Source organism: Anomaloglossus baeobatrachus, chromosome 2 (genome assembly GCF_048569485.1).
Source record: "Anomaloglossus baeobatrachus isolate aAnoBae1 chromosome 2, aAnoBae1.hap1, whole genome shotgun sequence".
NCBI classification, from domain to species: Eukaryota; Metazoa; Chordata; class Amphibia; order Anura; family Aromobatidae; genus Anomaloglossus; species Anomaloglossus baeobatrachus.
The window spans coordinates 540,380,996-540,399,091 of NC_134354.1; the positions used below are offsets into that span (position 1 = coordinate 540,380,996).

Genomic DNA, 18,096 nt, shown 5'->3' on the forward strand with positions numbered 1-18,096 from the left:
TTACTGATCCCAAGTGTTGATTGTCTATATCAGCGTTCAAGAATTGTATACCTTTACATTTGTGTTTATGTTCTAAAAAAAGCATTTAAACTTCTTTTTTTGAAGATATATCTACATTCCTACTGATTAGCACTTTGCTGCACAATTGTCTGTGTCAATTTGGAATGGGTCTCTCCATATACAGCGGATAGAAAGCAGGTCCAGGTCACAATTAATGTAAATGGAAAGTATTTTTATTGAAGTCCAAACATGTATGCTATTTTACGCCTTCTCCATAGCGTATTTTAAGATCAGTTGTTGTCCACATTTTATTACTTTTGTACTGCATTTTACAACAGTTTTCAGTTTTTTCATTTTGGGCAACCCCTTAACCCCTTCACGACCGGCCGATTTTTCGCTTTCCGTTTTTTTTTTCGCCATTCTTTTTCTGAGAGACGTAACTTTTTTATTTTTCAGTCAATATGGTCATGTGAGCGCTCATTTTTTGCGGAACGAGCTGTACTTTTAAATGAAACCATAAGTTTTACCATATAGTGTACTGGAAAACGGCAAAAAAATTCCAAATGCAGAAAAATTGCAAAAAAAGTGCGATAGCACTAAGGTTTTTGAGATATTTTATTCACTGTGTTCACTGTATGGTAAAACTGATGTGTGGGTGTGATGCCTCAGGTCAGTGCAAGTTCGTAGACACCAAACATGTATAGGTTTACTTTTATATAAGGGGTTAAAAAAAATCGGAAGTTTGACTGAAAAAAGTGGTGCACGTTTTACGCCATATTCCGTGACCCGTAGTGTTCTCATTTTTCGGGATCTATGGCTCAGTGACGGTTTATTTTTTGCGTCTCGAGCTGACGTTTTTAACGGTACCATTTTTGCGCAGATGCTACGTTTTGATCGCCTCTTATAGCATTTTGCGCAAAAGTTGTGGCGACAAAAAAACGTCGTTTTGCCGTTTGGAATTTTTTTGCCGCTACGCCGTATACTGATCAGATTAATTGATTTTATATTTTGATAGATCGGGCGTTTCTGAACGCGGCGATACCAAATGTGTGTATATCCTTTTTTTTTTTTTTTAACCCTTTAATTTTCAATGGGGCGAATGGGGGGTGATTTGAACTTTTAGGTTTTTTTGTTTGTTTTTTTTTTAAAACTTTTTTTTTTTTTTTTTACTTTTTTTTTTTTTTAATTTTACTAGTCCCCCTAGGGGGCTACTGCGATCAGCATTCCGATCGCTCTGCACTATCTGCTGATCACAGCTATGCAGCTGTAAACAGCAGATACGCTCTCTTTCTCTTTTGCTGTGCCGCTGGCACAGCGAAAGTGAAAGCAATTCATGTGTAGTACCGGAGTCATCACATGACCCTGTGCTACCATGACAACTATCGGAAGTCACGTGATTGCGTCACGTGACTTCCGGTATCGGGCGGTAAGTAAAAGTTTACCGCGATCGCGCTTATAATGGCGCTGTCACATATTGACAGCGCCATTTAAGGGGTTAAACGGCACGAGCAGATAACGATTCTGCTCGTGCCTAGCAGGCACACATCTCAGCTGTGAAAATCAGCTGAGATGTGCGCCAATCGCGGCATGCTGCCCCCGGCAGACCGCAGGCAGTAACATTATGACCGCTAGGACGTAATTTTACGGCCCACGGTCGTTAAGGGGTTAAAGAGGTTCTCCAGGAATAGAAACATTTATAATTAAAGGAAATGTCATTACAAATAAGTTCAAAAATACCTTTTGTTAGCAAATTCTAAGCAGCTTATCTAAAATTACACTATGTGGAGTCAGGAAGGAATTTTTCCCCTAATATCGAGCTTACTGTCTCCTGGGTTTTTGCCTTCCTCTGGAATAACATGTTAGGCTATGTGTTCAGCTCGATGGACTTAACTCTACCTTCAGCCTTAAAACTATGATACTTTGGAAATGTCCACTGTCTTACTACAAAGACAGAAATCTGTCCTAAAATGTTAGGACACGTGACTTTATGTGCAGTAGGAAACTGTCCATTTCTCTTCATGCATAGAAACTTTCTCCTTTTGGGTATACTGATCTAATGTTAGAAATACCAGGAGTGCTGAAGTAAGAATAGACTGCTTACACTGCTGTCCATTCTGTCTTTCTGATTGAATAACGAGTATACCAGAAATGCTAAGGTAAGAAGAGACTGCTCACCCTGCTCTCCCTGTCTCTCTGATCTAATACTGGGGATACCATGTGTACTGAGGTAAAAGAGGGTGCTCACACGGCTGTCCGACACCTCTGATCTAATACCGGAGATACCAGAAGTGTTGAGGTACGACTAGACCACTCATGCAGCTTTCCTTTTGGCCTAATATAAGAGATACCAGGAGTGATAAGAGAAGAAGAGGCTGTTCATATTCTGAGTGATTGTACCTGGTATATTGGTGCAGTTACTGCACACGTTCCTAACCTAATATTCTAGGACAGGCTTTTCTCCATGTAAAAGGACTGCAACCATTCTTATGCTATACCTCCCTAGACAAAACCATTGTGATTTGTTAATTAACGATATTTAGGAATGTATTTACAATGGCATTTCTTTCTAGTTATTTTTTTCTGTTTCTGGAAAACCTCTTGAAGGAAGAGGCATTCCAGGATGATATAAGTTACAAAGATTGTAATATGCTATACTGTACTATAAGAAGAACAGCTTGTCCGAAAGCTCGAAGCTGAAAGCATGGAGGTGAAATGGCATACATGTACCCGAGAACCCCTTGTAGAATGCTTTGTAACTTTAGCAGATGCTGACCAGTAAAGGCTGGACTTGTGGACTCTTCTAGACTAGGTAAAGGCTTTAATGCTTTTTAACTTGTTTTCTATTTCCAGGTGCGACAGTACAGACAAACTAAGAGCCCAGCTCCCTAGATTAGAACAAGAAATCAAAGACACCCTCAAATTTAAAGACTTCTATCAGTTTACATTTAATTTTGCAAAGAATCCTGGACAGAAAGGGCTTGGTAGGTATTTAGGACTTTTCCCTTATTGTTCTGATTTTTCCTTATGTTTAGCACTGCTTATATTGTCAGACAATTGGAAAGTTCATACTATTTTGTGATACTTAATCCCTAACAACCCATGATGTATATTATTATTGCCAGTAATTGCCACGTTACTCATTGAAATGTGATTGCTAGGTTCCAATGGGTTACCATGGCAGCCGAGTGCCTAAGAATGGCCCGCGGGTTGTCGTCAGGATCTGCCTATTAAAGGGAAACTGTCAGGTCCAATATCCACCCAGAACCACGAGCAGTTCTGGGTGCATATTGCTAATCCCTGCCTAACTGTCCCTGTATACACTAGTATAGATAAAGAGATCTTTAGAAAAAGTATTTCTAAAGATCTTTTATCGTATGCTAATGAGCGAGGGGGCTAGTCCCCTGGGCGTTAGTTCCCCTTGCCAGTCGCCCCCATTAGCATGTAAGCACACCCACAGGGACATACTAACATGCTAATGAATGCGCAGCGTGACAGGATGATCTCACTCGCCTCTCCTCCGCCATCACGTCACTGAGCTGAAATACCCCATCAGACGCGATGGTGGCCGAGAGGTGAGTGAGATCATCCTGTGACGCTGCGCATTCATTAGCATGTTAGCACACCCACAGGGGCGTACTAACATGCTAATGGGTCCGAGTAGCCAGGGGAACTAACACCCAGGGGACTAGTCCCCTAGATCATTAGCATGCGATATAAGATCTTTATCTATATCTATGCTAGTGTATACAGGGACAGTTAGGCAGGGATTAGCAATATACAACCAGAACTGCTCGTAGCTCTGAGTGCAAATTACACCTGACAGGTTCCCTTTAACCATATAGAAGTGTGCAAAGTTGGCCATACACGAGCAATTGCTGAAGTCTGAGCATTCATTTGTCTCCACTACAAATCAATTTTTTTTTTTAGAAAAATTGTCATTAAGTTGTATGTCCCTTGAAATGGCACCAATAAAAACTACAACTCATGCCATAAAACTAAAAAATCCTATACATATTTGGTATTGCTGCATTCGTAGCCAGTTGTAGAGCAAAGTTGGTGAACCCGTCACTAGATCCTTGCTGCCCGAATTACAAGCAGCATGAATCAGCCTGATTGTAATGATATCTACATTTCAAAGAAAACAGATTGAATAGTCGTGCAGGGGGCTATAGGGAAAGCCCTGTGCTCTTCACATTGACCTAGTTCATTGACCGGTGCCTCCCATTTGTGTACATTGGGACGGATCCATCAGTCAACTAGAACAGTGCTGGGAGAAGCCGTTCAGGGCAGCATCTGACTATTCTCCTCTCTTTCTATTGTCCCCGAATGACACTTCAATCTGTTTTCTTTGAAAGTCTGCACCAGGTGCTTTCCAATCATGCAGCCAGGCTCTGATTCATGCTCTGTGGTTTGGGCAGCATGAATCGACTGATCATTCCCTTTACAGACCATAACTCCCTGCTCCAAGTGATTGACAGGTTATGCACGTACGCACATGGAAGACACACACTTGTCTATCAACTGAAGCAGAGTATGCAGAAAATGGAGACCACACCAGTCTACTCAACAAGGTCTCTCGATATAGTCCACGGCCAGCTTTTCAAACCATATTATCTTCTAAAACACTGCAGCATTTAGCAACCTAGAAATAGCTGGCTCTTTTTTTCTCACTATGGGTTGAATAATTTTAGATTTTGATGTATCGGACTTTTATGTACCTGGTGATACAGACTATGCTTTTTTTGTTTATTGCTCTCATTCTTTTATTTTTGTATGTGGAAATAGGAGAAATGTAAAATCAATTGCGTATATTTTAATTCATTCATTCATTGGGATGCCTGCGATTGACAGTGGCATTTAATTTGTTATACTGCAGTGATTGCCGCTTACTTTGATTGCTTTTAGAGGCGGTCACCAGAAGTATAACGTAGCTGACACGTCCCCGTGTTGGTCCCTAGCACTTGTCATATACCTGTACTGACCCAATGACATACTATTATGTCCTGAAGAGGCAAAATATTAAATATACAGCTTTTATTGCAAAAAAAAACAAAGCCCTCTTAAAGATAATCTGTCAGCAGGGTTTTGCTATGTAAACTGAAGGCCAGCATTCTGCAAGAGTTAACAAAGAAAATTCAGGGCTGCCTGTTTTGTCACAGTTCATCTGTTGTTTATTTGCTATGTTTGTTTAAGCAGCAGGACCCTTATCAATACAGTCCAACACCCCCCTTTGATTGCTGTGATTGATACCTCACAGTCAAAGTATAATCTCTATAGAGAGCCTAGTGTGGGCGGGGGCAGTCCTCTGAACACTGTTACATGATAAAAGCTAAAAATTTTGATTGTGTCAGGACGGCTGCAGTCAGTCATCTAAGTAATACACCGTTGGATTCAGAATCTCCGGCCTACAATTTGCTACTCTCAGATAAAGTAGAAAAAGCCTGCATGACAGATTTCCTTTTAAAGCTTTTTGAATACGAGGATGAAAAAAACTACTTTGTCATTAGCTTGGTCGCTAATGTATGACGGTTGCTACTTCCACAGTATAAAAAAAAACCAGGTATGACCAATGAAAATATACCCCATTAGTCAGATCAGTTTTGTTCTTGCTTCAATTTTTTTCTTAAATACCGTATTTTTGGCTTTATAAGACGCACTTTTGTTCCCCTAAATTTTGGGGGAAAGTAGGGGGTGCGTCTTATAATCCAAATATACGGATTACTACAGGGTGCAGGGGACGTGGGGGCAGCTCTGGAGAGGTGGTGGAGGCTGGTGAAGGCTGCAGGAGGCAGCGAGAGATCTCCTGCTCCCGTTCATATAATATGCACTGCCGCTGTCCATCACCGTGGTGCTGAAACCGCTTGCGTCCCCCTTTGATGGCACATGCTCCCCCTGTGTTAGATATGGCCTCCATGCTGCTGCCCATAGTAAAAAAAACTCTTTACTTACTGCCTCTAGCGCTGATCTCCCGGTCTCTCTGCTGCCGCTGTGATCAGGCACGCAGAGATGATATCACTCTGCTGTGCCGATCACATGACCGGCCCCTTAGAACCAGGACGTGCAGGAGCTCAGCAGCACTGAGGGAGACACCAGGAGGTCAGCGCTGGAGAAGGTAAGGAAAGAGTGTTTTATTTTACTATGGGCAGCAGCATGTTGGCCATATCAAACACAGGGGAGGTGTGCCATCCATAGGGGGCCATATCAAACACAGGGGAGGTGTGCCATCCATAGGGGGCCATATCAAACACAGGGGAGGTGTGCCATCCATAGGGGGCCATATCAAACACAGGGGAGGTGTGCCATCCATAGGGGGCCATATCAAACACAGGGGAGGTGTGCCATCCATAGGGGGCCATATCAAACACAGGGAAGGTGTGCCATCCATAGGGGGCCATATCAAACACAGGGGAGGTGTGCCATCTATAGGGGGCCATATCAAGCACAGGGGAAGGTGTGCCATCCATAGGGGGCCATATCAAACACAGGGGGGGGCGTTCCATCCATAGGGGGCCATATCAAACACAGGGGGAGGTGTGCCATCCATAGGGGGCCATATCAAACACAGGGGGAGGTGTGCCATTCATAGGGGGCCATATCAAACACAGGGGGACGTATGCCATCCATAGGGGGCCATGGGCAGCACTGGGGGACGTGTGTTATCCATAGGGGGCCATGGACAGCCCAGGGGGACGTGTGCCATCCATAGGAGACCTGTGCCAGCTGTAGGAGATGTGTGCCATCTATAGGAGACCTGTGCCAGCTGTAGGGGATGTGTGCCAGCAATAGGGGACGTGTGCCATAAATAGGGGACGTGTTCCATCAATAGGAGACATGTACCAGCAATAGGGCACGTGTGCCATCAATAGGGGACATGTGACATCACTGGGGGACGTGTGCCAGCACAAGGGGGCTATATTCAATATAAGGGGACCATATCCAGATTAAAGGGGCTAATTTTAGGATGGGGGGGCTATGAGGGACATATACTCTATATGATTTGTTAGACGGACACTGGCATTATAAAACGGACCCCATTTAACATTAAAAAAAAAATTCTCTTTTCCTTCACCAAATTTGGGGGTACGTCATATAATCAGGTGCGTCTTATAAAACGAAAATATACGGTACTTCACTTATTTCTTACTATCACCTAAAAAAAATTGTGGGACATTGCAGCATCAAAATTATTCCTACATCTGATTTCCCAAGGGGAAAATTGTTTATATACTAATGTACTGGGAAAAAATGAATTCTTTTACACTGCTGACTGCAAGCCTTACTATTAAAGAGGTAGGTGTGACCTAAGTTGTAGAGTAAGGGGTGCTTCACACATAGCGAGATCGCTACCGAAATCACTGCTACGGCACGGTTTTGGTGACGCAACAGTGACCACATTAGCGATCTCGCTGTGTGTGACACTGAGCAGCGATCTGGCCCCTGCTGCGAGATCGCTGCTCGTTACACACAGCCCTGGTTCGTTTTCTTCAAAGGCGCTCTCCCGCTGTGACACACAGATCGCTGTGTGTGACAGCGAGAGAGCGACGAACTGAAGGGAGCAGGAGCCGGCATCTGGCAGCTGCGGTAAGCTGTAACCAGGGTAAACATCGGGTAACCAAGGTGGTTACCCGATATTTACCTTAGTTACCAGCCTCCGCAGCTCTCACGCTGCTTGTGCTGCCGCCTCTGGCTCTCTGCACATGTAGCTGCTGTACACATCGGGTTAATTAACCCGATGTGTACTGTAGCTAGGAGAGCAGGGAGCAAGCGCTAAGCAGTGTGCGCGGCTCCCTGCTCTCTGCACATGTAGCTGCACTACACATCGGGTAATTAACCCGATGTGTCCTGTAGCTAGGAGAGCAGGAAGCCAGCGCTAAGCAGTGTGCACGGCTACCTGCTCTCTGCACATGTAGCTGCACTATACATCAGGTAATTAACCCGATGTGTACTGTAGCTAGGAGAGCAAGGAGCCAGCGCTCAGTGTGCGCGGCTCCCTGCTCTCTGCACATGTTGCAGCACAGCGACGCGTGTCGTTATGATCGCTGCTTCGGCTGCTGTGTTTGACAGCTAAGCAGCGATCATAACAGCGACTTTCAAGGTCGCTGTTACGTCACAGAAAATGGTGACGTAACAGCGACGTCGTTGTCGCTGTCGCTTAGTGTGAACCCAGCCTAATTGTCAGGTAGTTAATATAAGATATTTGTAGAAGTGTGTTTACCTCTGTGCCCACTGATTATCTCTAATCTCATTAATTCCTGGGTTTGTTTTTGTTTTCAGATTTGGATATGGCAATCGCGTACTGGAATTTAGTATTGTCAGGAAGGTTCAAATTCTTAGATCTTTGGAATAAGTTTTTGTTGGTACGTGTCTACTTTCATCACAAAGTTTCATCAGTCATAAAGCAATGTTTTGTGGTTTCAGTGGTTACAATATTCGTCACCTTAGAGCCATAGACATGATATATTTATCTGTAGACCTTTGCCAGATTTCTTTAAACTGATTGTTGAGATCTGATGGGTATATATCCGTAAGGATGGAGCTCAGCGATAAGACCCAATATTCCTATAGTTCTGCAGCTAGATTTTCAAGGCAATAAACCCCTTACTTTGCCTTTCTGGTTAAACTAGAAAAAATACAAAGAAATAAATTCTTAGAATCTGCACTGAACTAAGGTGTATCTGTATTTTTATTTTTACTCAAGGAATGGGAATATTTTTCAATTTAAAGGTTACAAGAAATAATGCATAAATCAAATAAAATGCACAAAAGTGAGATAGACACTCAAAAAACCACTGAAAAAAATCTGTAAAACTCTGTAAAAAAAGGGGAGCTTCAGCCGGCAGCTACCACCTGCTGTTTGAAAAAAGATAAAAAAAAGTTTTGTTAAAGAAGGGGTTGAATATTTCCTACAAATAGATAAATAAATAAATCCGGAGATGTCCAGGAGTTCCACAAAGATATGGTCCGTTCTAGTCTCAAACAGTATAAATATTCTTTGTTCTTATTGAAAGTTCACAGTAGAAATTAATGTACTGCAGTTCCTCATAAATCCTTCAAGTATTGATATAAAATATGCGCTCCACCTAAGCCCCGTAATGGTGCTAAATATTATTTACAGCGGTGAGGCACAGCTATGGGGACCAGGTTCGCCCTGAGTTATGCTAATCTATATATGGGACGGTGGGAGGAGTCCACCATATACTCTAATGGCCTGATTCAGGAGAACCTGGTCTTCTGGCGTCGCTTCATCGATGATTTTCTTCATTTGGTCGGGTAACCAAAATTCCCTCATTGAATTTCTGGAGGGCTTAGATAGGAACAATTTTCATTCACAATTTACCTCCTCTTTCAGCAAAGAAACAATCAATTTTCTTGATTTGAACATTTTTATTGGTAGGATTGAACCCAAAACATACCATAAACCAAATGCACAAACTGAGTTATCGGCTCAATGACAAGCCGAGATCTCATCTGTGCATGCGCCACCTCCGGGCGTTATTTTCCTTAAGTCCGCTGCTGGGACATCAATAGGCTGGATGCAGCACGTGCGCAGATAAGAGTTTAAGCTGAGAGCTCCATCTGTGCATGTGCCAGACTCTGGGCGCCATTATTTGTAGCCCTCACTGCCGACGTCTTCAGAATGGCCCATGCCTTGCCGCACAGAGCAGCACCCACAGCCCCAGCACAGAGCAGCACAGCATTGCCTCTACCTCCCTCGACCCCCTCTTCACCACCCCACGGTAAGCTGCATTCGAATTTTATCTGCTGCATCTTATAATCCGAAAAATACGGTAACTTTTTTTTTTTTCTTTCACCTAGCCATGTCAGGGCTTGATTTTGGCAATATAAGTTATAATATTGAATAACACCATTAGTTTTAGCATGTAATGTACAAGAAAAAACTTTGGAATAACACCTCGGTGGTAGAAATCACCTGGTACCAAATTTACACAACTTATTTTTGTTTAGCTACTGCATTTAATTGGTTACACTGTTGCGGTTGTAGCTCTGATCGCAGCAGTTACTTTTGGTGTGGGCGCTGAATGGAGCAGGCTCAGCTCCTGAGCTTGACCCGTGCAGTGATGGCACGTGTCACCAAGAACTAAACATCTGTTAATTAATTTTACAATTTTCTTTCTGAATCTTTCAAATTGTGCCATGCGTGTAGTTGTTTCTTTTTCATTTTCCAGAATAATGGCATCTTCATGTACAAATCATATTTGTTTTTAAAAGACTGAATTGAATGCTTCCATTTTCTTTCCTACCAAGTCTACTTTATGTGTTTTTTCCTTACATTTTGAAATTGATTATCATTTTATATTATCTATTCCAATCTTTTAGGAGCATCATAAGAGATCAATCCCAAAAGACACATGGAACCTACTATTGGATTTTGGCAATATGATTGCAGATGACATGTCCAACTATGATGAAGAAGGTATTTTATGCTACATGAGCTTCTCTTCTCAGACCCGGCAATGTTTTTTTCATGTTTTAAGAAATTTATGCTCGTTTAGTTATAGATAAAATATGTTGGGAAGCTCCAAAAAGTAGCAGCCTGGTGGGTCACTGGGGTCCGAATATAATCATGGTATATCGATTCCTACTTCTAGTCGAATGCATCGTATCAGTGAGCGCTGGAGAGCGGAGGGAGCGTGACTATCATGAGCATTAATGGGCTCTTCCCGTATAGCAGACTCGCTGCTGGATTTAAGCTGAAAGTTCTACAAAACTGCTGTGCAGATCTGCGTACTTGTCTGTCATACTTTATGCAGTTCTCAAGACAGAGAAGCGTTAAAGACCGGGCAGATGTCTTACAAGTAGTGGGCGCCAAATACCATAGCTGTTGGAATAATGATGCTCCTGTGCAGGGCTATTTTTTTACCTTCCTCTATTGACCAGTGTTTTTCCAGCCATGGTCTACTGTCTGCCTTGCTTTAGTTTGGATTGATTTCTTCTTGGTAACAATTTTGATTTTTATGCATGAAGTCCAACCACAATTGCCTTCTAGAATTCACGTTAAGTGTTAAATGCCATATCTTTACAATGTGTGCTCTTGACCTTACCTAACATTGGCATCGCTGACACTATTGTTCTCTGTGTAAATAGTCCTGTACAATAGACAATTATGTCACATTGAGAAATAGGTTTTTACAGCTTAGCTGCACATTTTAAGGCCCAGTCACACACAACGACTTACCAGCGATCCCGAAAACAATGCGACCTGATAGGGATCGCTGGTAAGTCGCTGGGAGGTCGCAGGTGAGATGTCACACAGTCAGATCTTACCATCGATGCAGGAACGATACAGGTCGCAGTAGCGATCTGTATAACGATCTCAGCAGTCACTGTGACCCTGTCACAAAGTGTCAAACACAGCGATGTGTCCTGCCCAGCAGAACATCGCCTTTGAAGAAAATGGCCTGGACCATTCTGCAACGACTAGAGATCTCACAGCAGGGGCCTGATCACTGGTAGATGTCACACATAAGATCGCTAACGGGATCGCTACTGCGTCACAGAAACCGTGACTCAGCTGCGTTCTCGCTAGCGATCTCATTATGTGTGACGTGGCCTTTACCCTTACGAGTGTTTCCACTTTAGATGGTGTTTGTACACACTAGGGCCCAATTCATTATTGCAGTTGCGCCTGGTTTTTCCAGAGTTTTTGACGTTTACAGTTTATTTTTTATTTGTCCCAGTCATCTTTTCATTTGAGCCTTTTTTAGTCACTTTTTTATTGCTTATCTGTTTTAGTTTTTTTCTTATTTTCTTCTTTAGTTCGCAGCTATGTCTGGAGCTTAGCGTTTGCAGATGTTTTCACCTGATTTGCCATTTGAGACCTTTTGAAAAGGCGCACTTTTTGTCGCCAATGTACTCCAGTCTCCCAATTCTTGTAGTGAATTTATTAAAGGCGCCTAAAGTTTTGGCGTAAGAATTGCAACATTTTAGACGAACATGAACCACATGTGCAATTTTGATGAATTTGATTAAAAAAATCACCAGTGACTAACACGAGACAAAAAAGAGCGACTTAAGAAAACTCACAAATGATGAATTGGACATGTAGTATTTTGTTGACCCACAGCCAAAACTGAGCACAGTCCTCCTGTCATGAGATGCAGCGGCTTTGCCATGCGGCAAGTACAACAGAAAACCATATGCATCACCTGTACATACGTGGTTGGAAGTTACTGTAAGTCCTGGGATAGTTTTTACATTTAAAACACCAGTCCAGCATTCTGTTTTTTATTTCATCGCTGGCCGGGTGCCTTAAATCTGTCCTCTGCACCCGGTCCTATACTCGCCCCTTTTTTTTTTTTTTTTTTTTTGTGTTGTGTTTTCTATGGTACGTGCCACACTGATGTCACACTGATCACATCAGTGTGCAGTCCATGTGACACTCGTGCTGCCGGTAGAAAACGGACATGTCGCCGTGTGGAGCACACGTAAATGTGTGTGCTCCGCAGGGGAACACGGCTCATGTGAAGCACAGACATTTGTGCAAACCCATTGAATTTAAGGGGTCCACTTTTGTCCTCGTCTCTGGTACATGCGGAAACGGAAGTCCCAGAAACAAGGACGTGTGAAGGGGGCCTTAGATAAATGCTGGTGTTTCCCCTTCATGCATGCACAGCAGATCAGCACATTCCTCTTTTGTACTTAAAGGAGTTGTCCCACAAACAAAGTTAATTTTAATCAATAGATGCTGGAATAAAAATAATTTTCACAATTGGATGTGTTTAAAAATAATGTTCCTGTCCTGAGATAATCTTATATATATGTGCCCCTGCTATGCACTGTGTAATGGCCGTGTCTGACCGTACAGGGACATGGTCTGATCATACCACAGTTCCTGGGCCGGGGAGGACATAAAAAAAAAAAGTTTATAGACTTTATAGGACAGGATAGCAAATTATTCTTTCTTTGAGGTAAAACATTTTTTAAGTCCAGGTAGGAAAAAGTTTTACCTCACAAAAAGAATCAGGTGCAATATCAGGCTGTGCTATCTCTATACTCTTCTGTGTCCTCCTCTGCGCAGGAACTTTGGTATGATCAGACCATGTCCCTGTATGGTCAGACACGGCCATTACACAGTACATAGTAGGGGAACATTTATAAGATCTCAGCACAGGAACATTTTTTTTAAAACACATCCAATTGTGGAAATTATTATTATTCCAAGATCTATTGATTAAAATTAACTTTATTCACAGGAAAACCCCTTTAAGCCTTAAAGTACGTTCACACAAACCTATTTTCGGTCCATGACGACCGCGCAGTACACACTGACAGCACACAGACCAGTTGTAGTCTATGCAGTAGTGCATATTGCTGATTTTCCACATACACCAGACTAGTGCATGCTGTGATGTGTTCTCCATTTTAAAGACCAGGCTAAATTGGATATAAATTAAGATCTGCTGCTTTCTGAAATACTGTGCTTCTGCTCCATGTTTATTTTAAGACCTTTGTTTGCAGGTAGGGAATTGTTGCTTACACAGGCTCCAGGCTAAAAGTGTGGCTTTGCTTTTTTTCCCAAGTCTAGATTATATTTTTTTGTTTCCATATTACAAATCAACATTATTTTATGTAAAATAACAAAAGAATTTACTTTAGATTGACAAATGCCAGTAATTACACTAGACTGTGGACTGGCGGTAGCATTTAGGGACTGGGTGAATAACACCAGTGTTTCACATGACTCTGGACTGACGGGCGGTGATGTTTACTTCAGATTGTAGACTGCCTGAATAGCTGCAGCATTTACTCTACACCAGTGGTTCCCAAACTCCAATCCTCACGACCCCCAACAGGTCATGTTTTCAGGATTTCCTTAATATAGCACAGGTGATGCCTTGATAATGATTCCATCACCTGTTCAATAGTAAGGAAATCCTGAAAACATGACTTGTTGGGGGCCATGAGGACTGGAGTTTGGGAACCACTGCTCTAGACTATGGACGGGATGATGAGCCTCAATGTTTATATAAGGCTATGGACTGGATGATGAGCCTCAGTGTTTACTCTAGACTGTGGACTGGATGATGAGCCTCAGTGTTTACTGTAGACTATGGACTGGATGATGAGCCTCAGTGTTTATATAAGGCTATGGACTGGATGATGAGCCTCAGTGTTTACTCTAGACTGTGGACTGGATGATGAGCCTCAGTGTTTACTCTAGACTGTGGACTGGATGATGAGCCTCAGTGTTTACTGTAGACTATGGACTGGATGATGAGCCTCAGTGTTTACTCTAGACTGTGGACTGGTTGATGAGCCTCAGTGTTTACTCTAGACTGTGGACTGGATGATGAGCCTCAGTGTTTACTCTAGACTGTGGACTGGATGATGAGCCTCAGTGTTTACTGTAGACTATGGACTGGATGATGAGCCTCAGTGTTTACTGTAGACTATGGACTGGATGATGAGCCTCAGTGTTTATATAAGGCTATGGACTGGATGATGAGCCTCAGTGTTTACTCTAGACTGTGGACTGGTTGATGAGCCTCAGTGTTTACTCTAGACTGTGGACTGGATGATGAGCCTCAGTGTTTACTCTAGACTGTGGACTGGATGATGAGCCTCAGTGTTTACTCTAGACTGTGGACTGGATGATGAGCCTCAGTGTTTACTCTAGACTGTGGACTGGATGATGAGCCTCAGTGTTTACTCTAGACTGTGGACTGGATGATGAGCCTCAGTGTTTACTGTAGACTATGGACTAGATGATGAGCCTCAGTGTTTACTGTAGACTGTGGACTGGTTGATGAGCATCATTGTTTACTGTAGGCTGTGGACTGGATGATGAGCCTCAGTGTTTACTTTAGACTGTGGACTGGATGATGAGCCTCAGTGTTTACTGTAGACTATGGACTAGATGATGAGCCTCAGTGTTTACTGTAGACTGTGGACTGGATGATGAGCCTCAGTGTTTACTCTAGACTGTGGACTGGATGATGAGCCTCAGTGTTTACTCTAGACTGTGGACTGGTTGATGAGCATCATTGTTTACTGTAGGCTGTGGACTGGATGATGAGCCTCAGTGTTTACTTTAGACTGTGGACTGGATGATGAGCCTCAGTGTTTACTGTAGACTGTGGACTGGATGATGAGCCTCAGTGTTTACTCTAGACTGTGGACTGGATGATGAGCATCATTGTTTACACTAGACTGTGCACGGATTGACTAGCTGCAGCGATCATACTAAACTACATAACAAGAAATTCCTGATATTGTTCAAAGATTATTAAAAATTGCATGTAAAGCACCCAAACGTGACAATTGGTTCTCACTAGTGATGGCCGAGGAGTACAATACTCGGTGCTCTGTACTGGAAATTATGATTGAACGCCACGAGGCTCAAGTGCTCTTTACTGGAGTACAGCCGGTCAGACTCTCTGAAAGTGCTCAAGTAGCGAGTAGTATGGCAGTCAATGATTGGGCACTGCTGCTGTCCGCCCAAATACATCCTGCCATAAGCAGAGTATTTCCGGGGGGAGGGAGAATGGATGGGTTTTTTCTTTTGGTTTCTTTCGGGACACACTACATACAAAAACATTTTTACTCCCATTGAAAGCCATGGAGAGACTGCAAGTGTCTGTCACTGGGGTGCCTGCTCGAACAACACATCCGAGCACCCACGATACTTAGCCTAGTATCGCGAGCACCCCGATGTTTGATCATGTATCTAGCAGTGGCAAGCACGTTCCCCCACCAATAGTTGACACCTGAGTTTATCAAATCAGCATGTAGCAATACGATTGTATCTTGTCGTTGGGAATTGCCATAGAAATGTGAAAAATGTACTATATACGGTACTCTGAAAGGTTATATTCTGCCTGCTGGATGTAAGCGGTGGTCTTGAATAATATTGGTTGATTTATGTTTTCAACTCCGTTCGACTAAGGGCTTCTGTTACTTGTTATTATTATATTCTGTTTCTTGCATTTTATTTTTTCATGCCATAAACAGTATAATGACAAAGGAAAGAATAAAAACAATTCACTATACAGTTAAGCAAAAAGATTTCCAAAATCCTGGTTGTTTGTCCACAATGATATCTTGTAGCTCCTGGAGCAGAGCCCTATGAACCGCCTACCTATCGGCATTCCTGGTGCCCCTTCATGAGGTTATCATTGTGACATGATGAATGCATGGTAGACCTCCTCCTACCTGCCAGGACCACCTGCACATCTTCAGAGGCACGTCATTACTACGACACTCGTAGCATCACATCTGGTCTACTAATGAAAAGAGCTGAGGATCCTGGCAGATAATAGGGGGTGTGCAGAGATCTGTTCTGCTTATACAGCTTCTGGACACGGGGCACTGTGAATAGTTTGCTTAACGTTGCTATAGTTGTTTCTATGTAAATTACGGACTGCACACTCATCAATGTAAGTAAATGACCCAAGACCCAACATCCTTCTATATGAACCAAAAAAAGCGCAGTATGCACTAGTCAAGCCCACTATGTGGAGAAGCTTGGGTGAGCAAAAAAAAAAATCACTATAGCCTTGATAATGAAGGGGCGATATGCAGTGAGTGGCGCCTGATTTATTAAGTGCATCAGGCTTAATAAGTCGGGCCCATCCTTAAAGTGGAGTGTGCCTCACCACATATCTTACTCCAGTCGATGACTGGCATAAGATTTTCAAGGTAATGCACTTGCTGGGTGTGTGTTCTATCACCCATGTCCTGACCAAGCTCTGCCCACTTTGGCAGAACTGACCTGGATGGGACTGGCGTGAAAAAGCCTAAAGTTTGAGCTGCACAAATATTTATCAACTTTTCAAAGCAGTTTAAGACTGTTTTCTGGCATAAACCCTTTGATGAATCTGGGCTCATCTGTAGGGAATGGTTTTTCATGGATCCAATAAAAACACTAAACAGAAAACTGCGTTTTTTTTTTTATCTGTAAACTGGTATATAAAACAATTTTTCTTTTTTTCTTTCAGGAGCATGGCCTGTACTTATAGATGATTTTGTGGAGTATGCAAGACCTTTAGTGACAAGTGGAAAGCGCAAACCTCTTTAACCATAGACTTAAAAAGAACTAGTGATGCTTTTTGCCATTTCATTAGATAATGAAGACTGTTTTTGGCCAATAACTGAGCGGCAGAGTCACCTGGACACATGGACATGGATAATGCTACTGTCTGAATTCTGCCTTAGGACATTGTGGTGGACAGCTCTTGGGCAAGACATGAAATGGATGAACTTGCTGGCAGAGGAGCACTGGCTGTTTGCAGGAGGCTGGCTTCATATCTTATATTGGTTGTATCATATAGGATGTAGAGATTGCATGATTTTATACTTTGGATCTGTTGAAATAGAGGCCATTTTATTAAAGGAAATTCGAGGAAAAAGACATTTAAAAGCATGCCATTCAGTTTACGAGCCAGAATAAACACCAGCAGTTACCGAACAGCTGTATTATATTGTATCTATATTAAAAGCAGTATTTGTGTTATAAATTAAATCTTTAAAGGAAGCTTATATGGCATCTGGTATCTTCTTTTCACCTCTTCACAGCCCAGGCTATGGATATGGTCATCTTTCCCTAATCATTAACACATTCACAACGTGCTCAGACCCTCATTTTTCTTTTGGATCCTTTTATTTTTACACGTTGAGTTAAAATATGGCCAACGACATATTCTAAATGGGTTTTTGTGGCTCTGTTCGAGATACAGGAAATAAGAGAGTTGAATCTTGATAGCGGAATGGAGAAAAATATTTTACAAATGCTTTTTTGCGGAACAATTTCCTGTATTTATCTTATGGCTTCTTCAAAGTGACACATTTTCCATGGACATGCACCTCAGATTGGTAAGCGTTTCTTCAATAAGGAATGGGGGATAAGCTGCTGCTCCCCCCCCCGCATCTCCTGGGGGAATGAAGAATCCGATATGTTAGAACACAATCTGCACCACTTTTGTTGTTCAATATAGCAGACTGACAATTACCACGATATTTGGACCATCCGCAGGTCTTCTGACCCAAATATATGCATATAGACCTGTGCAGTTTAGGTTTGGTCATGTGCAGTCTGTACTAGGTCCAAGAATGTCAGACACATGAAACAGGTCCTAC

The 18,096-nt window shown here is 42.5% G+C and overlaps 1 protein-coding gene across 2 annotated transcripts in view; it reads left to right on the top strand.

Annotated features, from left to right (window-relative positions):
- The window catches only part of DCUN1D2 (defective in cullin neddylation 1 domain containing 2), a 62,700-nt gene extending 45,206 nt beyond the window's left edge, over positions 1-17,494 (top strand). For both annotated transcript variants that reach the window (XM_075336641.1, XM_075336642.1), the window contains exons 4-7: positions 2,851-2,981; positions 8,275-8,357; positions 10,339-10,435; positions 16,959-17,494. In XM_075336641.1, coding sequence (XP_075192756.1) covers positions 2,851-2,981; positions 8,275-8,357; positions 10,339-10,435; positions 16,959-17,038 — 391 coding nt within the window. In that variant the 3' untranslated portion in view covers positions 17,039-17,494. The remainder of the gene's footprint in view (positions 1-2,850; positions 2,982-8,274; positions 8,358-10,338; positions 10,436-16,958) is intronic.
- The last annotated feature ends 602 nt before the right edge of the window (positions 17,495-18,096 follow it).